The sequence below is a fragment of the Lithobates pipiens genome, unplaced genomic scaffold (assembly GCF_037356315.1).
Source record: "Lithobates pipiens isolate NorthernLeopardFrog02 unplaced genomic scaffold, aLitPip1_a1.2 Scaffold_51, whole genome shotgun sequence".
NCBI lineage: Eukaryota > Metazoa > Chordata > Amphibia > Anura > Ranidae > Lithobates > Lithobates pipiens.
The window spans coordinates 229109-253016 of record NW_027507874.1 but is presented as its reverse complement, the minus strand read 5'-3'; the positions used below and the strand labels follow the sequence as shown (position 1 = coordinate 253016).

Below are 23908 nucleotides of genomic sequence, written 5' to 3'. Positions count from 1 at the left end.
AACGCGTTGCTAAGGAAACCAGGAAGCGGTGTAGTGTCATATTTTGCTGCCTATCACAGAATGGTGCGGAAGTGACGTTGCCGCCAGAAATTGCGTACTGCGCATGTCTTCAGGAGACAGAGCTGTGAACCTGTAAACACAAGCTTGAAAGGGGCGGGGCTTGCTGCCAAGACGACGCACGAGGCGCGAAGAGGCGTCACCCCGGCAACCGCGGCCTAGGGACTTGTGGTGACAACAGGGAGAGAAGAGAGGCGAGCGGAGAGGAGAGCCTGAGAGAGGAGAGCCATGTTCAAGAACACCTTCCAGTCCGGCTTCCTGTCCATACTGTACAGTATAGGGAGCAAACCTCTACAGATATGGGACAAGAAGGTGATTGTATACATCTATATACCGCATCTATATACTCTTCTCTATATATACTCCTCTCTATATATACCTCCTGTATACTCTGCTCTATATACACCTCCTGTATACTCCTCTCTATATACACCACCTGTATACTCCTCTCTATATACACCACCTGTATACTCCTCTCTATATACACCACCTGTATACTCCTCTCTATATACACCACCTGTATACTCCTCTCTATATACACCACCTGTATACTCCTCTCTATATACACCACCTGTATACTCCTCTTGTATACTCCTCTCTATATACACCTCCTGTATACTCCTCTCTATATACACCACCTGTATACTCCTCTTGTATACTCCTCTCTATATACACCTCCTGTATACTCCTATCTATATACACCACCTGTATACTCCTCTCAGTAGAGTTGTCACCCGAAATGACCTCACATGACCTTCAATTTTATTCTGTTGTATGAGAATTTTCACAACTTCAGTAACTCTTCAGGTCGGATATACAAATAGTGCGCAGAAAAATACGATCTGTTGTCCGAATTTCAGGCACTGATGTTGGACAAGAAGGCCTGGCTCACAGTCTCTGCTCTAATTCATCCCAAAGGTGTTCTATGGGGTTGAGGTCAGGACTCTGTGCAGGACAGTCAAGTACCTCCACTCCAAACTCGCTCATCCATGTCTTTATGGACCTTGCTTTGTACTCTGGTGGGCAGTCATGTTGGAACAGGAAGAGGCCGTCCCCAAACTGTTCCCACAAACTTGGGAGCATGAAATTGTCCAAAATGTCTTGGTATGCTGACGCCTTAAGAGTTCCCTTCACTGGAACTAAGGGGCCAAGCCCAACCTCTGAAAAACAACCCCACACCATAATCCCCCCTCCCCCCCCCCCCCACACCATAATCCCCCACTCCACTAAATGATTTGGACCAGAGCACAAAACAAGGTCCATAAAAACATGGATGAGAGAGTTTGGGGTGGAGGAACTTGACTGGTCTGCACAGAGTCCTGACCTCAACCCGATGGGATGAATTGGAGTGGAGACTGTGAGCCAGGCCTTCTCATCCAACATCAGTGCCTGACCTCACAAATGTGCTTCTGGAAGAATGTTCAAACGTTCCCATAGACCAGAGGTCTCAAACAAGGGGCCCTCCAGCTAAATATCCCCCCCGCAACATTCTTTATAATGCCCCATCATTGGTGTCAGTGGGAGGACTAGTGCCCCATCATTGGTGTCAGTGGGGGGGAATAGTGCCCCGTCATTGGTGTCAGTGGGGGGAATAGTGCCCCGTCATTGGTGTCAGTGGGGGGAATAGTGCCCCGTCATTGGTGTCAGTGGGGGGAATAGTGCCCCGTCATTGGTGTCAGTGGGGGGAATAGTGCCCCGTCATTGGTGTCAGTGGGGGGAATAGTGCCCCATCATTGGTGTCAGTGGGAGGAATAGTGCCCCGTCATTGGTGTCAGTGGGAGGAATAGTGCCCCGTCATTGGTGTCAGTGGGAGGAATAGTGCCCCGTCATTGGTGTCAGTGGGAGGAATAGTGCCCCGTCATTGGTGTCAGTGGGAGGAATAGTGCCCCGTCATTGGTGTCAGTGGGAGGAATAGTGCCCCGTCATTGGTGTCAGTGGGAGGAATAGTGCCCCGTCATTGGTGTCATTGGTGTCAGTGGGAGGAATAGTGCCCCGTCATTGGTGTCAGTGGGAGGAATAGTGCCCCGTCATTGGTGTCAGTGGGAGGAATAGTGCCCCGTCATTGGTGTCAGTGGGAGGAATAGTGCCCCGTCATTGGTGTCAGTGGGAGGAATAGTGCCCCGTCATTGGTGTCAGTGGGAGGAATGGTGACCCATCATTGGTGTCAGTGGGAGGAATAGTGCCCCGTCATTGGTGTCAGTGGGAGGAATGGTGACCCATCATTGGTGTCAGTAGGAGGAATGGTGCCCCATCATTGGTGTCAGTGGGAGGAATGGTGCCCCATCATTGGTGTCAGTGGGAGGAATAGTGCCCCATCATTGGTGTCAGTGGGGGGGGAATAGTGCCCCATCATTGGTGTCAGTGGGGGGGGGAATAGTGCCCCATCATTGGTGTCAGTGGGGGGGGGAATAGTGCCCCATCATTGGTGTCAGTGGGGGGGGGGGGGAATAGTGCCCCATCATTGGTGTCAGTGGGGGGGGGGGGGGGAATAGTGCCCCATCATTGGTGTCAGTGGGGGGGGGGGGAATAGTGCCCCATCATTGGTGTCAGTGGGGGGGGGGGATAGTGCCCCATCATTGGTGTCAGTGGGGGGGGGAATAGTGCTCCATCATTAGTGTCAGTGGGAGGAATAGTGCCCCATTGGTGTCAGTGGGAGGAATAGTGCCCCATCATTGGTGTCAGTGGGGGGGGGGGAATAGTGCCCCATCATTGATGTCAGTGGGGGGGGAATAGTGCCCCATCATTGATGTCAGTGGGAGGAATAGTGCCCCATCATTGATGTCAGTGGGAGGAATAGTGCCCCATCATTGGTGTCAGTGGGAGGAATAGTGCCCCATCATTGGTGTCAGTGGGGGGGGGGGATAGTGCCCCATCATTGGTGTCAGTGGGGGGGGGGGAATAGTGCCCCATCATTGGTGTCAGTGGGGGGGAATGGTGCCCCATCATTGGTGTCAGTGGGAGGAATGGTGCCCCGTCATTGGTGTCAGTGGGAGGAATAGTGCCCCGTCATTGGTGTCAGTGGGGGGAATAGTGCCCCGTCATTGGTGTCAGTGGGGGAATAGTGCCCCGTCATTGGTGTCAGTGGGAGGAATAGTGCCCCGTCATTGGTGTCAGTGGGAGGAATAATGCCCCGTCATTGGTGTCAGTGGGAGGAATAGTGCCCCGTCATTGGTGTCAGTGGGAGGAATAGTGCCCCGTCATTGGTGTCAGTGGGAGGAATAGTGCCCCGTCATTGGTGTCAGTGGAAGGAATAGTGCTCCGTCATTGGTGTCAGTGGGAGGAATAGTGCCCCGTCATTGGTGTCAGTGGGAGGAATGGTGACCCATCATTGGTGTCAGTGGGAGGAATAGTGCCCCATCATTGGTGTCAGTGGGAGGGGGGAATAGTGCCCCATCATTGGTGTCAGTGGGGGGGGGGAATAGTGCCCCATCATTGGTGTCAGTGGGGGGGGGGAATAGTGCCCCATCATTGGTGTCAGTGGGGGGGGGAATAGTGCTCCATCATTAGTGTCAGTGGGGGGGGGGGGAATAGTGCTCCATCATTAGTGTCAGTGGGGGGGGGGGGAATAGTGCTCCATCATTGATGTCAGTGGGAGGAATAGTGCCCCCATCATTGATGTCAGTGGGAGGAATGGTGCCCCATCATTGGTGTCAGTGGGAGGAATGGTGCCCCATCATTGGTGTCAGTGGGAGGAATGGTGCCCCATCATTGGTGTCAGTGGGGGGAATATAGTAGTTGTCGTGTGTGATTATATGTCGGTGTTACATTGTATAGACATATCAGCATAAAGCAGTAAATGGAATATACAAAAAAGTGCAAAATGTTAGTAAAAAGCAGCTTCTAGAAATGTTATCCAAAGAACAGAGAGAAGAAGGTGGCTGCGCTGGTAATAAATACATGGAAAGTACAAATAGATAGATTGATAATAAATGACAATGTATAAAACTGATTGCGGTAGAAATAAATATTCTTCGCACCATAAACTGATAAATGTGACAAATAATGAATATTAAATAAACAAATCTGTGAAGTGCAAAAAATAACTGAGAGCAAAGTGTTTGGTGGAAGATCCGTGTCCACCGAATGTGGTACGGAATTCTCTTCTCAGGAGGAACGCACACCGTCCACCACGTGAAGTCCACCACCACGTGCCACCCCTGAGGAGGGATTGAAGCCTTACCTGCTTATAACCCCAAAAAGCACATCACAGTAGGCAGCCAATAGATGTCAACCACGGGGGCTCCATCCCAAACCAGATATTTCCGGGAATCCAGACTCCAACATGTATGGAGGAAATGTGTAGCAGACTCTCATATACCAGGAAACTCCCGATTTATATATAACTTGCAAGATCACAGGAGCATCGATTGCTATGTGTGGACGCCCGTGCGCTATGACTCCCGTACGCGGTGACGTCAGCATGTCAAACTCCTTCCAATGCACGTTTCGTCACAAGAATGACATCATCTGGGGAACCGTTCCATTCCAATATGGACTGTCCTCCTTTTTACTGTTTATATATTTAAAGAATTTCTTGGGATTTTTTTGCTCTCCACCGCTATGTGTCTTTCATGTTCTATCTTAGCTGTCCTTATCTCACCCTTACACTTTTTGTTGCATTCTTTATAAAGTCTGAATGCTGATGATGATCTCTCAATCTTGCACACACCTTGTGGTCACACGGCAGCTCCTCCCCCCCCCCCCCCCCCCCCCCCCCCGGCACACACCTTGTGGAACGCGGATCCTCGGTCACGGTGAGGCGTGGACTGAGCCGTGTCTCTTAGTCTTTTCTAGCCCTCCCCCCTTATATATGTACACATTATTCTATTAGAATATTTCATAAATATCAGATTATCTCACCCGAGCAAAGAGGTATTGGTGGGAACATTTGTCCTCCGGGTGTGGGTGAGGGCCCCCTTCTGTTATCAGACCCCCCACCTTTATCTGCCACCTTTCTCTGTACAGGTACGGATGGCCACATAAAGAGGATTACAGACATGACATCCAGTCCTGGTCCTGGATGTGGAGGGAACAAACGTCGCGTGAGTGTCATACCACAACATGTCTGTAGGTGGAGCCGCACACACCATGGCAGGAGGGTGGGGCCGGTAGCTGGCTGGTGATGGTGAAGGAGGGGGGGGGGGCTGCAGTATCTGGCTGGTAACAGGTGGGGGGGCGGTAGCTGGCGGGGGGGGGGGGGGTGGTGGTAGCTGGCTGATGAAGGGGGAGGCGGTAGCCTGCGGAATGGTGGCTAGCTGGTGATGGTGGGGGGGGGGCGTTAGTTGGTGGGGGGCGGTAGCTGGCGGGTATTGCGGGCGGGCTGTAGCTGGCGGGTATTGCGGGCGGGCGGTAGCTGGCGGGTGATATTGGACTGACACCGTGTCTCCTCTGTCTTCTTTCAGTACTACGTACATTACGTGTCCGGCTGACCCCAAGAAGACACTCGGGATCAAACTCCCCTTCCTGGTCATGATAATCAAAAATGTGAAAAAATATTTTTCATTCGAGGTGCAAGGTGAGATTCCCACCTTTACAATCATTTATGCCCCTCCCACTGCGGGGTGACAGGAGAAAACTATAAGACCCGGAGTATGCCCCTCCCACTGCAGGGTGACACGGGAGATGACTATAAGACCCGGAGTATGCCCCTCCTACTGCAGGGTGACAGGAGAGAACTATAAGACCCGGAGTATGCCCCTCCTACTGCAGGGTGACAGGAGAGAACTATAAGACCCGGAGTATGCCCCTCCTACTGCAGGGTGACAGGAGAGAAACTATAAGACCCGGAGTATGCCCCTCCTACTGCAGGGTGACAGGAGAGAACTATAAGACCCGGAGTATGCCCCTCCCACTGAGGGGTGACACGGGAGAGAACTATAAGACCCGGAGTATGCCCCTCCCATTGAGGGGTGACACGGGAGAGAACTATAAGACCTGGAGTATGCCCCTCCTACTGCAGGGTGACGGGAGAGAACTGTAAGACCCGGAGTATGCCCCTCCCCCTGAGGGGTGAAGCAGACCTGGTGACCCGTGTTGGGTGTCTCTCCCCTCCAGGTTTTGGATGATAAGAACGTGCGGAGAAGGTTCCGGGCGAGTAATTATCAGAGCACAACGCGGGTGAAGCCGTTCATCTGTACGATGCCAATGAGACTGGATGATGGCTGGAACCAAATCCAATTCAACCTCTCCGACTTCACCCGCCGGGCGTACGGCACCAATTATATCGAGACCCTGCGTGTACAGGTATGTGCGTCCGCAATACTGTCCTCCCTGGGTGTGTGTATGTGCGTCCGGAATACTGTCCTCCCCAGGTGTGTGTGTGCATCTGGAATACTGTCCTCCCCGGGTGTGTGTGTGCATCCGGAATACTGTCCTCCCCGGGTGTGTGTGTGCGTCCGGAATACTGTCCTCCCCAGGTGTGTGTATGTGCGTCCGGAATACTGTCCTCCCCGGGTGTGTGTATGTGCGTCCGGAATACTGTCCTCCCCGGGTGTGTATGTGCGTCCGGAATACTGTCCTCCCCGGGTGTGTGTGTGCGTCCGGAATACTGTCCTCCCCGGGTGTGTGTGCGCGTCCGGAATACTGTCCTCCCCGGGTGTGTGTGTGCATCCGGAATACTGTCCTCCCCGGGTGTGTGTATGTGCGTCTGGAACACTGTCCTCCTAGGTGTGTGCGCACGTCCGGAATACTGTCCTCCCCGGGTGTGTGTGTGTGCGCACGTCCGGAATACTGTCCTCCCCCAGGTGTGTGTGTGTGCGTCCAGAATACTGTCCTCCCCCGGGTGTGTGTGTGTGTGTGTGTGTGTCCGGAATACAGTCCTCCCCGGGTGTGTGTCGGAATACAGTCCTCCCCGGGTGTGTGTGTGCGTCCGGAATACAGTCCTCCCCGGGTGTGTGTGTGCGTCCGGAATACAGTCCTCCCCGGGTGTGTGTATGTGCGTCTGGAACACTGTCCTCCCCGGTGTGTGTGTGTGCGCACGTCCGGAATACTGTCCTCCCCGGGTGTGTGTGTGTGCGCACGTCCGGAATACTGTCCTCCCCCAGGGTGTGTGTGTGTGTGTGTCCAGAATACTGTCCTCCCCCGGGTGTGTGTGTGTGTGTGTGTGTGTGTCCGGAATACAGTCCTCCCCGGGTGTGTGTGTGCGTCCGGAATACAGTCCTCCCCGGGTGTGTGTGTGCGTCCGGAATACAGTCCTCCCCGGGTGTGTGTGTGCGTCCGGAATACTGTCCTCCCCGGGGGTGTGTGTGTGTGTGTCCAGAATACTGTCCTCCCCCGGGTGTGTGTGTGCGTCTGGAATACTGTCCTCACCGGGGTGTGTGTGTGTGTGTGTGTGTGTGTGTGTGTGTGTGTGTGTGTGCGCGCGCGCGTCCAAATACTGTCCTCCCCTGGGTTGTGTATGTGTGTCCGGAATACAGTCCTCCCCGGGTGTGTGTGTGCATCCGGAATACAGTCCTCCCCGGGTGTGTGTGTGCGTCCGGAATACAGTCCTCCCCGGGTGTGTGTGTGCGTCCGGAATACAGTCCTCCCCAGGTGTGTGCGTCCGGAATACAGCCTCCCCAGGTGTGTGTGCGTCCGGAATACTGTCCTCCCCGGGGTGTGTGTATGTGCGTCCGGAATACTGTCCTCCCAGGTGTGTGTATGTGCGTCTGGAATACTGTCCTCCCAGGTGTGTGTATGTGCGTCCGGAATACTGTCCTCCCCGGGTGTGTGTGTGCATCTGGAATACTGTCCTCCCCGGGTGTGTGTGTGTGCGTCCGGAATACTGTCCTCCCCGGGTGTGTGTGTGCGTCCGGAATACTGTCCTCCCCGGGTGTGTGTGTGCGTCCGGAATACTGTCCTCCCCGGGTGTGTGTGTGTGTGTGTGTGTGTGCATCCGAATACAGTCCTCCCCGGGTGTGTGTATGTGCGTCTGGAACACTGTCCTCCTAGGTGTGTGCGCACGTCCGGAATACTGTCCTCCCCGGGTGTGTGTGTGTGCGCACGTCCGGAATTACTGTCCTCCCCCAGGTGTGTGTGTGTGTGTGCGTCCAGAATACTGTCCTCCCGTGTGTGTGTGTGTGTGTGTGTGTGTGTGTGTGTCCGGAATACAGTCCTCCCCGGGTGTGTGTGTGCGTCCGGAATACAGTCCTCCCCGGGTGTGTGTGTGCGTCCGGAATACAGTCCTCCCGGGTGTGTGTATGTGCGTCTGGAACACTGTCCTCCTAGGTGTGTGCGCACGTCCGGAATACTGTCCTCCCCGGGTGTGTGTGTGTGCGCACGTCCGGAATACTGTCCTCCCCCAGGTGTGTGTGTGTGTGTGTGCGTCCAGAATACTGTCCTCCCCCGGGTGTGTGTGTGTGTGTGTGTCCGGAATACAGTCCTCCCCGGGTGTGTGTGTGCGTCCGGAATACAGTCCTCCCCGGGTGTGTGTGTGCGTCCGGAATACAGTCCTCCCCGGGTGTGTGTGTGCGTCCGGAATACTGTCCTCCCCGGGGGTGTGTGTGTGTGTGTGTGTGTGTGTGTGTGTGTGTGTCCAGAATACTGTCCTCCCCGGGTGTGTGTGTGTGTGCGTCCGGAATACTGTCCTCCCCCCGGGTGTGTGTGTGCGTCTGGAATACTGTCCTCCCCTGGTTGTGTATGTGCGTCCGGAATACAGTCCTCCCCGGGTGTGTATGTGCGTCCGGAATACAGTCCTCCCCGGGTGTGTATGTGCGTCCGGAATACAGTCCTCCCCGGGTGTGTGTGTGTGCGTCCGGAATACAGTCCTCCCCGGGTGTGTGTGTGCGTCCGGAATACAGTCCTCCCCGGGTGTGTGTGTGCGTCCGGAATACAGTCCTCCCCGGGTGTGTGTGTGCGTCCGGAATACAGTCCTCCCCAGGTGTGTGTGCGTCCGGAATACTGTCCTCCCCGGGGTGTGTGTGTGTGTGTGTGTGTGTGTGTCCAGAATACTGTCCTCCCCCGGGGGTGTGTGTGTGTGTGTGTGTGTGTCCGGAATACTGTCCTCCCCCCGGGGGTGTGTGTGCGTCCGGAATACTGTCCTCCCCCCGGGGGTGTGTGTGCGTCCGGAATACTGTCCTCCCCCGGGTGTGTGTGTGCGTCCGGAATACTGTCCTCCCCCGGGTGTGTGTGTGCGTCCGGAATACTGTCCTCCCCCGGGTGTGTGTGTGTGTGTCCAGAATACTGTCCTCCCCCGGGTGTGTGTGTGCGTCTGGAATACTGTCCTCCCCTGGTTGTGTATGTGCGTCCGGAATACAGTCCTCCCCGGGTGTGTATGTGCGTCCGGAATACAGTCCTCCCCGGGTGTGTGTGTGTGCGTCCGGAATACAGTCCTCCCCGGGTGTGTGTGTGTGCGTCCGGAATACAGTCCTCCCCGGGTGTGTGTGTGTGCGTCCGGAATACAGTCCTCCCCGGGTGTGTGTGTGCGTCCGGAATACAGTCCTCCCCAGGTGTGTGTGCGTCCGGAATACTGTCCTCCCCGGGGTGTGTGTGTGTGTGTGTGTGTCCAGAAATACTGTCCTCCCCCGGGGGTGTGTGTGTGTGTCCGGAATACTGTCCTCCCCCCGGGGGTGTGTGTGTGTCCGGAATACTGTCCTCCCCCGGGGGTGTGTGTGCGTCCGGAATACTGTCCTCCCCCGGGTGTGTGTGTGCGTCCGGAATACTGTCCTCCCCCGGGTGTGTGTGTGCGTCCGGAATACTGTCCTCCCCCGGGTGTGTGTGTGCGTCCGGAGTACTGTCCTCCCCCGGGTGTGTGTGTGCGTCCGGAGTACTGTCCTCCCCCGGGTGTGTGTGTGCGTCCGGAGTACTGTCCTCCCCCGGGTGTGTGTGTGTCCGGAATACTGTCCTCTCCCGGGTGTGTGTGTGTGTGTGTGTGCGTGCGTCCGGAATACTGTCCTCCCCGGGTGTGTGTGCGTCTGGAATACTGTCCTCACCGGGTGTGTGTGTGTGTGTGTGTGTGTGTGTGTGTGTGTGTGTGTGTGTGTGTGCGTGCGCGCGTGCGCGCGTCCCGGGTGTGCGTCCAGAGTACTGTCCTCCCCGGTTGTGTATGTGCGTCTGGAATACTGTCCTCCTGAGTGTGTGCGTCCGGAATACTGTCCTCCCCGGGTTGTGTATGTGCGTCCGGAATACTGTCCTCCCCGGGTGTGTGTATGTGCGTCCGGAATACTGTCCTCCCCGGGTGTGTGTATGTGCGTCTGGAACACTGTCCTCCTAGGTGTGTATGTGCGTCCACAATACTGTCGTTCCCCCCCCCCCCCCCCCCCTGGTGTGTATGTGCGTTCGGAATACTGTCCTTCCCCGGGTGTGTGTGTGCGTCCGGAATACTGTCCTCCCCCGGGTGTGTGTGTGCGTCCGGAATACTGTCCTCCCCCGGGTGTGTGTGTGCGTCCGGAATACTGTCCTCCCCCGGGTGTGTGTGTGTGTGTGTGTACGCGTCCGGAATACTGTCCTCTCCCGGGTGTGTGTGTGTGCGTGCGTCCAGAGTACTGTCCTCCCTGGTTGTGTATGTGTGTCCGGAATACAGGCCTCCCCAGGTGTGTGTGCGTCCGGAATACTGTCCTCCCCGGGGGGTGTGTGTGTGTGTGTCCAGAATTCTGTCCTCCCCCGGGTGTGTGTGTGTGTGTCCGGAATACTGTCCTCCCCCCGGGGGTGTGTGTGCGTCCAGAATACTGTCCTCCCCCGGGTGTGTGTGTGCGTCCGGAGTACTGTCCTCCCCCGGGTGTGTGTGTGTCCGGAATACTGTCCTCTCCCGGGTGTGTGTGTGTGTGTGTGTGTGTGTGTGTGTGTGTGTGTGTGTGTGCGCGTCCAGAATACTGTCCTCCCCCGGGTGTGTGTGTGCGTCCAGAATACTGTCCTCCCCCGGGTGTGTGTGTGCGTCCGGAATACTGTCCTCCCCCGGGTGTGTGTGTGCGTCCGGAATACTGTCCTCCCCCGGGTGTGTGTGCGCGTCCGGAATACTGTCCTCCCCCGGGTGTGTGTGCGCGTCCGGAGTACTGTCCTCCCCCGGGTGTGTGTGTGTCCGGAATACTGTCCTCTCCCGGGTGTGTGTGTGCGTCTGGAATACTGTCCTCATCGGGGGTGTGTGTGTGTGTGTGTGTGTGTGTGTGTGCGCGCGCGCGCGCGCGCGTCCCGGGTGTGTGCGTCCAGAGTACTGTCCTCCCCGGTTGTGTATGTGCGTCTGGAATACTGTCCTCCTGAGTGTGTGCGTCCGGAATACTGTCCTCCCGGTTGTGTATGTGCGTCCGGAATACTGTCCTCCCCGGGTGTGTGTATGTGCGTCCGGAATACTGTCCTCCCCGGGTGTGTGTATGTGCGTCTGGAACACTGTCCTCCTAGGTGTGTATGTGCGTCCACAATATTGTCGCCCCCCCCCTTGGTGTGTATGTGCGTTCGGAATACTGTCCTTCCCCGGGTGTGTGTGTGCGTCCGGAATACTGTCCTCCCCCGGGTGTGTGTGTGCGTCTGGAATACTGTCCTCCCCGGGTGTGTGTGTGCGTCCGGAATACTGTCCTCCCCGGGTGTGTGTGTGTGTGTGTGTGTGTGTGTGTGTGTGTGTGTGTGTGTGTACGCGTCCGGATACTGTCCTCTCCCGGGTGTGTGTGTGTGCGTGCGTCCAGAGTACTGTCCTCCCTGGTTGTGTGTGTGTGTGTGTGTGTGTGTGTGTGTGTGTGTGTGTGTGTGCGCGCGCGCGCGCCCGGAATACAGTCCTCCCCGGGTGTGTGGTGTGTCCGGAATACTGTCCTCCCGGGGGGGTGTGTGTGTCCGGAATACTGTCCTCCCGGGGGGGGGGGGGGGTGTGCGCGTCCGGAATACTGTCCTCCCGGGTGTGTGCGTCCAGAGTACTGTCCTCCCCGGTTGTGTATGTGCGCCCGGAATACAGTCCTCCCCGGGTGTGTGTGTGCGTCCGGAATACAGTCCTCCCCGGGTGTGTGTGTGTGTGTGTGTGTGTGTGTGTGTGTGTGTGTGTGTGTGTGTGCGCGTGCGCGCGCGTCCGGAATACTGTCCTCCCCGGGTGTGTGTGTGCGTCCGGAATACTGTCCTCCCCGGGTGTGTGTGTGCGTCCAGAATACTGTCCTCCCCGGTTGTGTATGTGCGTCCGGATTACTGTCCTCCCCGGTTGTGTATGTGCGTCCGGAATACTGTCCTCCCGGGTGTGTGTGTGCATCCAGAATACTGTCCCTGCATGAAGTAGTTTGTGTATTCAGCACTGGGAAATCTTTGCACACTAACATGGAATGTCCCCCCCCTCCTGTACATCTCACATTTACACCCACATAATTCACCAGACACGCACACTCTGGGTGGCGGCCCACGTGCACCGTTTCGGTGGCGGCCCATGCACGCGCGCACACTCTGGGTGGCGGCCCATGCACGCGCGCACACTCTGGGTGGCGGCCCATGCACGCGCGCACACTCTGGGTGGCGGCCCACGTGCACCGTTTCGGTGGCGGCCCATGCACGCGCGCACACTCTGGGTGGCGGCCCATGCACGCGCGCACACTCTGGGTGGCGGCCCATGCACGCGGACCACTCTCATGCCCGTGGAACACGGTCATTCATTTCTGTCTCTTATCCATTTGGGGACACAGGGATTCAGATACGGTCGGGTTATTCTGCTCTCTACAGGAGGATTAGACGCTGAAATCCCCTCCTCCACCCAGCATGCCTCAGTGTTTTGCTGGTGTCCCAGGAGGATGGAAGTCTGAGGAGGAGAATCTCTCCAGCTTTTCCTGCTCTTTTACTTCCATGAAATGTTTGGATTCTTTGTCTTCAGTCGGGATTCCTCTTCTCAGACTCTGGAGTGTCATACCTGCCCCCCCAGGACTGGATGTGCGGGGATAGTCTGAGTGACCTGCGGGCCCCGGGCTCTGCATTTCTGATGCTTTCCACACCTTGGTGTACGGGGAAAGGTTGCCCATGGAGGGCTCTCTGGGTCCAGAGCCGTGGCATTGCCTCACCGCTTGTCTCTGATGAGGAGGTCGGGGCTGAACATCGGGAGTGAGCGTTTTCCATCACTCAGATTACCCGCTAAAAGGGATGACCCTGAAAGACTGAGCGCTTGTGCCACCTGCTGGGCGGAGTGCCGTGTGCACTCTGAGCTCCTTCCCACTAGTGTGTAGAGGACACGTCATCCCGTACTGCAAACGCACCACGTGGAGCTTCAATTTTCTGTCCATCATACTGCCACCTACAGGGGCCTGCTCACCCTCAGATACCTTGGTTTGTGATTGGCTGAGAGCCTTGTCACTTCGCCTCCATCCAGGGGACAGTCCTGCTCTATGGGGACACCAACTCACTAATGGTTTCCGGGGGGGGGGGGGGGGGTCACTCTGTACCCTCTGAGGACCGATTATTAGGTCTACCTCATGGAAGGGGGCCATGTCTCCTCTATCATTGGGGCTTCTTCTGCACTCACACAGACCAGACCTTCAGGACAAATTCCCCCAATTCCCTGCAGATTCCGACCACAGAGGCTCTAAATTCCCTTCCTCGCCTTCTGCATAGTCAGTCCTTCATCAGACCACCGGCTGCAGGCGCTGCTTCTGACTCTGGTCCCTACAGCCTCATTACCTCACAATTACAAGAGACTTCTGCCTCTTACTAATACAATGGTTACTGCCCGGCCTCCAGAGGATCACCGGCCTCCAGAGGATCACCGGCCTGCTGTCACTGCATTCTCTATTCCACTGTGAGGACTGAACACAACTTTGAGGGTCCTGGAACCCACCTGGCAATGCCCAGATCTGCTCTGTCAGGTTTCTGTAGATGGTAACAAACACCCTCCCTCGTGGGGCAAGTCCACAGCCTGTCTACCTCCCGGGGTCCCTCATCATAGGACAAGAAACGGCCTCTCTCCTCGGCCGGGGTATCCCTTACCTCCAGAGACCTCTCCCTTTTTTTTCCCCATCTATCGGCCCACTTCAGGTCTACTTCCTAAGTGGTCCAACATGTCTGCCTCTATGGACTGAGTATTTCCTGCTGTGATTATTCAGCCTCTCAATCGGGGGATGGTAAGGATTCTTCTCATATCCAGATGGTCTTTGTGGTTGGGGAATCCATTATCTCAGGTTGCTTTCTGCTCCCCCAGAACGCTTCTTCTCCATGATCGAATGCTGATCTGTAGTGATCGTGGCTCACACTGAACACCATCTAGGTACTGCCAAGAAGTAATGGGAGCTCATTCTATGTCAGTAGAAGTATCCCGACTTCTGTCTCACCACACTCATCCCTTTAAGGGACATTCCCAGGGAGCTGGTTCCTCCCAGCTGGTAACTTCTGGTCACGGAGGAGGGTCACACATCTGGGTGTTCGTTGGAGGGCCCCGTGTGTCTGGATTGTCCATGGGCAGAACGCTTGAGTCTGGATTTCTTTTACAAGGTACAGGGAAGGCCTCAAGGACTTTGGGGGACCTGTCCTCCAGGAGATGGGGTTCTCTTTCCTGGGCTGATTTGCAGTCCCCTGGGGGTGCTTTGCCTTGTTTTTTCTTCAGATGAATGTAACATTTCTGTTCTATGCCCGATGGGTGCTGAAGCTTCACTGGATCTTGAGTGATCGGGAACGTTTGTAGACCGATGGCTTGAAGTCAGGGATAGGAAGGTTTGTGCTACAGTTTCCGTCATAGGCGCCTCTTGTGTATCGGTGAGGATGTATAGCAGGGGTGCCCAACCGCTGGTCTGCCATGTCTTGCTGTAAGATGGCGGGTCAGCATGCCCAGATTGCGGGTTCCCGACCCGCCATCTCCAAGCATTAGTGCGAAGAACAGAACGGCCGCTAGAGGAAGCGGAGCCGATGCTTCCTGTATAGTGCCGCCTCCTTCACAGGCGGAGTGATACCGTCAGTACTTCTCCTGAGGCTCTGCTCTCTACTCTAGCTGCATGCTTCTCTCACAATTATGCTTGGGGATGGCGGGTCGGGACAAAGCAACCCGCAATCTGGGACAGCAACCACCAGTGTCAGTACCAGCCAGAAGTACCAGTACCCACCATCCTTACCAGCCAGCAGTACCAGTACCCACCAGCAGTACCAGGAATCCTGAGGAAGAAGTGAAGATTGAGGTCAGGTAAACCGCTGTGCATCAGTGTGAAGCAGCCTCAGACCCCTTTCACACGATCGGTCCGATCGGGTCCGCCTGTCTGTTTTTTCAGGTGGACTCAGACGGACTCTCCATTCACCTCTATAGAGCGGCAGATGTAAACGGAGTTGTCTGCTACACCCGCCTATCTGCAACCATAGTTACATAGTAAGGTTGAATAAAGACACCAGTCCATCCTGTTCATCCTGAGTGTCTACAATTGTCCCTATCGCTGTACATTGCACACTCACATTGGTCCCTACCCTAAAGGAGCCACAATCCAAGGCCCCCAGTGATATACTAGGGACAATTTTGGACGGAAGCCAATTAACCTACCTGCATGTCTTTGGAGTGTGGGAGGAAACCGGAGTAGCCAGAGGAAACCCACACAGGAACAGGGAGAACATGCAAACTCCAGGCAGGTAGTGTTGTGGTCGGGATTTGAACCAGCGACCCTTCTTACTGCTGGGCGAGAGTGCTAACCACTACACCACTGTGCTGCCCAAACCAGATCTCCTTTAAAAAAAAAAAAAAAAAAATAGAAGGCAATCTGTCCCCTTCTGTCTGGGGGGATCGGAGGGCCCTTGGGGTAGAGCGGGTTGCATCCGTGTCTGCTCTACGTATGCAGAGACCTGCCATCCCCCACTTTACGCTCCTTGTGGCCCACGACCGGTTACTAAGTCGATAAAGTGGCCCTCTCTCCTCAGAAGGTTGGGCACCCCCGATGTATAGGCTGCATCCTCAGCTCTTTCTGGTTGTTCCCATCTCCTCGTTCTTGGGTTAGGGGTCTAACGTCCATCTCCTGTTCAGCCGTGTGGTGGTGCTCCCATGCCCCCCAGCAGTGCTTCCCTGCCTCCTACCCCTTCAGTCTCGAGGACTTTGTGGTATTGAATCCTAAGTTCTCTGCTGTCCCTTCACAATACTTGTAGACTGTTGCGTTGTAGCTTGGACTTTCCTTGGTAAGTCTCGCTTAGTGAGGTCAGTTGTCTGGCCAGACAAGCTCTATAGACACACAGATCTTGTCTCTCGATCCCAGGAGTCCCCTTCCTACTTAGACTGCCGGTTCCTACTAGTCAGGACCTGTTTTTCCTGCGGTTCCTTCTCAGGACCTGTTACCTCACAGGCCATGACCCCACTCATTGTTCTCATCAGGTTGTGAGCCTTTTCTTCCCTACCTGTGATTGGTTGTTCCATCTGGTTCTGGTGGGTTCTGGTTAGCTCAACGCTTGGTCCAGGATTTGGTGCTTCCCTTCTACATGGAGCCCCCAAGGTGGGGATGACTCTTTCTATCTTTGTCTTCAGCATCAGATTGATCCTCAGGTAGGTGTCTGATTCTGGTGTTTGTCCTTTAAGGTGGTTGTTCAGCTGCAGATAATCCCCCGGCTCTGTTTCTTCGGTCTGATATCGGTTGTTGCTTTGTTGTCTGCCCCTCAGTTGGACTGTTTCTTGACTTCCCAACAGTATCTGGATTCCTGTGTCCCTCAATGTATGAGGAGAAGCCTGTACATCAGGGGTCTGCATCTAGCGGACCTCCAGCTGTTGCAAAACTACAAGTCCCATCATACCTCTGGCTGTCAGTCTTGCTATGCCCCATGGGACTTGTAGTTCTGCAACAGCTGGAGGTCCGCTAATTGCATATCCCTGCTGTACATGGTGCCCGATGGTCAATCTTCCCATAGACCACAATATAACCCAATAGTCATTACATTTGTGTCCCTCAAGGAAAAGGATTTAAAGGATCAAATGTTTCCCTCCTCAGATACATGCCAATTGCCGGATTAGAAGAGTATACTTCTCCGATCGCCTGTATTCCGAGGACGAGCTCCCAGCAGAGTTCAAACTTTACCTCCCAGTACAGACCAAGAACAAGGTGAGTGTCCTGACCTTTCCCTGTGCCCTCCTCCCCCCACTTCCTGTGTTACTACCCATCATTCCTTCTGTGTCCCCTCCACTTCCTGTATTGTTACCCATCATTCCCTCTGTCCCCCACTTCCTGCATTGTTACTTATTCCCTCTGTGTCCCCCCCCCCCACTTCCTGTATTGTTACCCATCATTCCCTCTGTCCCCCACTTCCTGCATTGTTACTTATTCCCTCTGTGTCCCCCCTCCCACTTCCTGTATTGTTACCCGTCATTCCCTCTGTCCCCCACTTCCTGCATTGTTACTTATTCCCTCTGTGTCCCCCCCCCCACTTCCTGTATTGTTACCCATCATTCCCTCTGTCCCCAGAACCCACCACTTCCTGTATTCATTACCCATCTCCCTATGCTTCTGTCTCATTCATCTGCAGGATTGCTCCCTGACAACCTGTGTCTCCCTCTCTTCCCCGTTTCTGACAACCTGTGTCCTGTCTCGCTCTCTGACAAAATGTGTTGTGTGTTTTCCAGCAATGATCGCTCCGGCAGCCTCTCTTCCTGGGATAGTTTTATACGGTGAAGTTACCTTTCTGCAGCTACTGTTATGTTATTAAGAATTCTGGCCGCAGTCACTGACAGGTTCTCTTTGTTTTTGCAATAAATATTCTCTTGCCTCTGTGTGTGTCCGTTTTTTCTGTCTCTGCACTGATTGGATGTGTATGATGGGCGGAGGTCTGTGTGGCCTCGAAGGACCTCCAGTGATGGCTGATGTATTTCCAGGTGTAAAGGGACTCAGTCCAGGGAGGAGAGGCTGCCATTGGTGGTCTCTTCTCCTGAGAACGCCGGTTCCCTGGCTGTCATGCTGAAGCTTTGGCTGACCACACTGAGTATCTGACTCCTACAGAATGTTTCTCCTGATCTATCACTTCCTAAAGGAGGAGCCAACATCCTTCTCATTGTGCACTCACCAGGGGGTCCATATACTGCAACATTGCCACAGTCCCTCCCACCATATGGGGGCGCTAGTCCCGGGATGTAGAATATATCCTGCTGGACTCAGGTCCTGATAAGAGTTAAGGTCCAGCTCCTGGCTTTCTGTGTGGTAGGCGTCCCCCTTCCCGTGTGTGTCTGGTGGGAAGTGTTCTCCAGTATTACCCATCAGAGGGGTGAGGACTGTTCAGGGCAATAAGAAGAGTTGTAAACACACACACACACACACACACACACACACACACACACACACTGCATTACCTCCCCATGTTGCTGTGAGAGTGAGGCTGTGGGAGGGGCAGAGACACAAACTACTGCAGGAAAAATCTCCCCATGGTGGGAGGGGCAGAGACATAAACTACTGCAGGGAAAATCTCCCCATGGTGGGAGGGGCAGAGACATAAACTACTGCAGGGAAAATCTCCCCATGGTGGGAGGGGCAGGGACATAAACTACTTGAGGTGTTCAGTGGTAAGTCATATCTGGGGCGGGTGTTTTGGTGCACATAGGTAAGGATTTATTCTGGTGCCATGTGATATGTGACAGCGATTCTTATGCTAAATATTCAGATAGGTAAATTGGCAGCGGTGCCGCAGCTCAGAATAACCTCCAATTTCATAAACAGATTATAGAAAGTTTAATGACTGACCGGCAGGAACGTTTACCGTCTCCACCAACTGGCAGCTGGTGATCCGCACTCTAGTTTCTGCCATAGTAAATGCTGCATCTACTCCACACTAAGGGGGAGATTTACAAACCCGGAGAGTGCGAAATCTGGTTCAGCCAATCGGCTTCTAACTTCAGTTTGTTCAATAAAGCTTTGACTATAAAACCTGGAAGCCGATTGGTTACTATGCAGATTTTGCACTCTCGTATTTTAGTAAATCTCCTCCAATGTTTCTGGTGGATTTTTTTTGTACAGAACTGGCAAGGCCCTAACACCCATAAATTAAGGTTGGTGTCCTCCAACGTCCCATGTATTATAACACAATCGCTGAGGAGACAAGGCATGGAGGGTGCGAGCACCGCTCTAGGCGGAACCTTTAGCAGGAGCTCGCCTTCTTCATACAGGAACTCGTACACACCAGACATTCAAAACAAAAAAACAACTTTAATCATTATTTTCCAAAAATGTGTACCAACCTGGAGCCGACAAATCAGACGTGGCTCCACACACACGAAACAAGACAAACGCTCACACAGGTTTAAAAATCAGCACTACAGGGCAAATAATTATTGCATTGTGGACAGCACCGCGTGCGAGACCCGTCAAGTGTTGATCAGATAAAAGGTCGGACCGAACGAGGCTGGTGATGGAGTGTGGGAGGCCCGGTGTGAACAGAGCGGACAGATTCAGATTTAATAGGTGATTGACATCTTTGGTGAAATTAAACAAGCAGAAAATCTTTAAAAAAAAAAAAACAATCAAAAAAAAAAAAAAAGCAGAGAGTGCAGAAGTTGGCGGGGCCCTCCAATGAATATTTCGTTATGAAAGCCCCAAGGTCTTTAAATGATGATCTCTCAGCCTAGAGGAGGAGTAGACTGAAACTTGGACGGATGTAGGAAGTCTCTGGGGAACCAACTGGCTCCTGGACGGAGGTGGGACCAAGTCTTGGACGGAAGGCACATCTCGACAGAATTAGAACTAGTGTTGGAGGAGCGGAGCATCAAGCAGGAGATGGATCTGGAAAAGTACAGGTTAGGCCTTGATTTCAGGCTGCCGCAGAGCAAGTCTGGACAGATGGTGTCCTCCTGGTTGTAGAGACCAGAGTGGAGTTCATACAAGTGTCTATCCTTCATAACATTCCCACCATAGTGCTGGTAATCAGAAGTATGACTTGATTGGTTGGGAATTCGAGGCTTCGGGAAAGGCACGTGGCTCAGAGATTTGCTCCTCCACCAAGGTTAAAAATGAGAACATATCTGCAGGGGGGCAGTAATGGAATCACGGACCCTTCTCATGGTTCAGGATGTAGTAATCATGTACATACATGAGAATTGCGATCGGCTGCCCAATAATCAGGGAGATCCATACGGCCGCATTCCCATAATTCCCTCTGAGAAATCGTCCCACAAACCAGGCCAGAGGAATCTGCAGGAAGCAAAAAAAATATATAAAATAATTACACAAATAAGAATTGTACAAACCTTTGACAACGCAATCCCCGAGAAGGAGAAAAGCCACCAATAATAATCCAACAGACATGTGACATCACAACCCCTGAAGAAGAGGCGAAAACCCCAATAAGAATCATACAAACCTGTGACATCACAACTGCTGAGGGAGGAGAAAACCTACCAATAATAACTATACAAATATGTGACATCACAATCGTTGAAGAGAACAATCCAAAAAGAATCATACAATCCTGTGACACAACCCCTGAGAAGGAGAAAACCCACCAATAAGAATCATACAAACCAATAAAAAAAAAAAAAAAAAACAACCCCTGAGGAGAAGACACCAATAGGAATACTACAAACTTGGGACATCACAACCCCCAAGGAAGACAAAATCCATCTCTACAAACCTCTGAAATGAGAACCATCTAGATCAGGGATATGCAATTAGCGGAAACCTCCAGCTGTTGCAGAACTACAAGTCCCATGAGGCATAGCAAGACTGACAGCCACAAGCATGATACCCAGAGGCAGAGGCCTGATGGGACTTGTAGTTTTGCAGGAGGTCCGCTAATTGCACATTCCTGATCTAGACTAACATCATAACCACTGAGGAGGAGAGAAAAACAAAACAGAAAAACAAAAAAAAAAAAACTAAAAAGAATCATATAAACATGTGAAGCACAACCCACAAGGCGAAAACTCGACAAGAATACTACAAACTTGGGACATCACAAACCCAGGAGGAGAAAACCCACCAATAAAAGCTATGAAATCTGTGACATCACAGTCTTTGCGGAGGAGAAAAATCGAATAAAAAGACGCATTCAAACCTGTGACATCACAACCCCTGAGGAGGACAAAACCTACCAACAACAACTATACAAATCTGACATCACAATCTTTGAGAAAGTGAAAAATCCACCAAAAATAATCTTACAAACTTGGGACATCACAACAACTGAGGAGGAGAAAACCCACAATAAAAACCTCTCAAATCTAAACTTTAGCATCACAACCCCTGAGGAGGAGAAAACCCACCAATAAGCATACAAACACGTGGCAACACAACCTCTGAAGAAGTGAAAACCCAACACAAATTATACAAACCTGGAGCATCACGGCCCCTGAGGAGAAAACCTACCAATAAGAATCATGGAAGCCCATGAAGCACAACAGCCAAGGAGAAAACTCATCAATTAAAATACAACAAACTTGGGACATCACAACACCTGAGGAAAACAAAAACCCACCAATAAGAATCAAACACAAAACCCTGAGGTGAAAACTCACCAATAAAAATACTACTAACTTCATCATAACCACTGAGAGCCGGTTCACACAGGGGCCACCTGGGATCCGACTTCAAGTCGCATGGTTGAGAAAATCAATGGAAGTGAATGGAGCCGCCTTCATGCACACCACTGAAGTCGCTCCGACTTCAGAAAAGATTCCTGTACGACTTCAATCCAACTGGTACCCATTGATTTCAATGGAAGACGCCTCCAAGTCGAATTCCCTGTCTTAACAAGCAACTTTCCGGGAAGTAAAAATCGTTTTATAGGCAAACCCCTCCCCCCCCCCCCCCCCCCACAGAGCTGATTATTATGTGATTGGCCACTGGCAAAGTCCCCTGTCCTGGAGGCAACTTCAAGTCGCGTTGTAAGTTGCCCCAAGTCGCGCTGTAATTCAAGTTCATACTCAAGTCGTGTCCAAGTTGTCTCCCAAAGTCACGCTGGAAGTTACGTTTGTTGCCCCTGTGTGAACCGGCTCTTAGGAGGAGAAAACAAAAACTACCAATAAGAATCATATAAACATGTGATATAACAACCCCTCATGAGGAGAAACAACCCATCAATCAGAATCATACAATCCTCCAATATCACAACCCCCAAGGAGGAGAAAACCCACAAATAAGAACCATCCAAACTGCAACATCATAACCCCAGAGGCATAGAAATACCCAACAAAAATAAATATACAATTCTGTGACATCACAATCTTTGGGGAAGAGAAAAATCCAACAAAAGAATTATACAAACTTGTGACATCACAACCCCTAAAGGTAGAGGAAACCCACCAATACAAACCACACAAGAACCATCCAAACTGTAACATCACAACCCCAGAGGCGTAGAAAACCCATCGGTAAGAATCATACAAACCTGTGAAGCACACCCCCGAGGAGAAAACCCAACAAGAATACAAAACTTGGCACATCACAACCCCCGAGGAGGAAAAAAACCCCAACAAGAATACAAAACTTGGCACACCACAACCCCCGAGGAGAAAATCCAACAAGAATACAAAACTTGGCACATCACAACCCCAGAGGAGGAAAAAAAACCCAACAAGAATACAAAACTTGGCACATCACAACCCCCGAGGAGGAAAAAACCCAACAAGAATACAAAACTTGGCACATCACAACCCCCGAGGAGGAAAAAACCCAACAAGAATACAAAACTTGGCACATCACAACCCCCGAGGAGGAAAAAAACCCCAACAAGAATACAAAACTTGGCACATCACAACCCCCGAGGAGGAAAAAACCCAACAAGAATACAAAACTTGGCACATCACAACCCCCGAGGAGGAAAAAACCCAACAAGAATACAAAACTTGGCACATCACAACCCCCAAGGAGAAAACCCAACAAGAATACAAAACTTGGCACATCACAACCCCCGAGGAGGAAAAAAAACCCAACAAGAATACAAAACTTGGCACATCACAACCCCCGAGGAGAAAATCCAACAAGAATACAAAACTTGGCACATCACAACCCCCGAGGAGGAAAAAAACCAACAAGAATACAAAACTTGGCACATCACAACCCCCGAGGAGGAAAAAACCCATCTACACAAACCTCCCAAATAAGAATCATCTAATCTTTAGCATCACAACCCCCGAGGAAGAGAAAACCTACCGATAAGAACCAAACAAACATCAATACAACAAACCTCTGATATCAGAACCCACCAAAAAGGACCAATCAAAACAAACCACACAAATAAACATTCAAACTGTAAAATCACAACCTCGGAGGAGGAAGAAAACCCACCAACAACTATACAAATCTGTGACATCACAATCTGCCTGAAAAAGAATTATACAAACCTGTGAAATCACAACCCCTGAGGAGGAGAAAAACCCACCAATAAGAATCATACATACCTGTGACATCATCCCCATGAAGGCCCAGAGCCGAAACATCTTCAGAGGAACGCTGACCAGATACTGCAGAGAGAAGACACAGTGATGTCACCCTTATCATCTCCTTTCACATTTACAAGGGCCCCGGACATTACTAAACATGGCCACTGTGCCAATGCCACATTTTTGGAAAGTTTTTCTGCCACTGCGTCAACAATGTTCAATGAAAACGGAGAAATTAGGATTTCTGAAAGATTTTTTTTGTCAGAACCTAAAATCCCTGTAAACACGTCAGACTTGGTCCTAGATGCTGCTATTCCCCTGATTTCATTTCACTGTTACTAGGCTTCACGTCCCTGAACATTGTGCTCACCCACCTCTGTGCTCCCTATTCTGTGTTCACTAAGTGTACTCTCCGGGGGCATGTGGGTTGGCCAGGTTTAGCCCAGAAGGCAAGTTCCTAGCAGTAAACAAACAAATCAGGAGGTGCATAGAAGGAGGTTTTGCTGCCTAATACAGGTAACAGCAGACATTTTATTGTAGATATGCATAGAGATAGGTCACTGCACACCCGCTCACACAGGTTTAAAAATCAGCACTACAGGGCAAATAATTATTGCATTGTGGACAGCACCGCGTGCGAGACCCGTCAAGTGTTGATCAGATAAAAGGTCGGACCGA

General features: G+C 52.4%; 1 protein-coding gene and 1 long non-coding RNA gene across 2 annotated transcripts; one reads left to right on the top strand and one right to left on the bottom strand.

Annotated features, from left to right (window-relative positions):
- The first annotated feature begins 5060 nt into the window (after window positions 1–5060).
- Window positions 5061–17638, top strand: LOC143957064 (cilia- and flagella-associated protein 20-like). The gene is made up of 5 exons (XM_077467204.1): window positions 5061–5099; window positions 5460–5570; window positions 6111–6300; window positions 16863–16973; window positions 17492–17638. The coding sequence occupies exons 2-5, from the start codon at window positions 5527–5529 to the stop codon at window positions 17495–17497; spliced, it is 351 nt and encodes a 116-aa protein (XP_077323330.1). The 5' UTR covers window positions 5061–5099; window positions 5460–5526; the 3' UTR covers window positions 17498–17638.
- Window positions 17639–19041: 1403 nt separating this feature from the next.
- LOC143957067 (uncharacterized) lies at window positions 19042–23812 on the bottom strand. Its single transcript, XR_013270051.1, has 2 exons — window positions 23249–23812; window positions 19042–20042 (listed from the first exon to the last, which is right to left on the bottom strand). It is a non-coding gene; the product is annotated as an uncharacterized LOC143957067 (long non-coding RNA).
- Between the last annotated feature and the right edge of the window lie 96 nt (window positions 23813–23908).

What these genes read in the sequence shown, in the direction of transcription:
- LOC143957064 (XM_077467204.1), top strand. Translation starts at nt 5,527, where the DNA reads ATGATAATCAAAAATGTGAAAAAATATTTTTCATTCGAGGTGCA. An exon ending in TATTTTTCATTCGAGGTGCA is followed by an intron (nt 5,571 to 6,110) that starts AGGTGAGATTCC and finishes CTCTCCCCTCCA; the next exon opens with GGTTTTGGATGATAAGAACG. An exon ending in TCGAGACCCTGCGTGTACAG is followed by an intron (nt 6,301 to 16,862) that starts GTATGTGCGTCC and finishes TTCCCTCCTCAG; the next exon opens with ATACATGCCAATTGCCGGAT.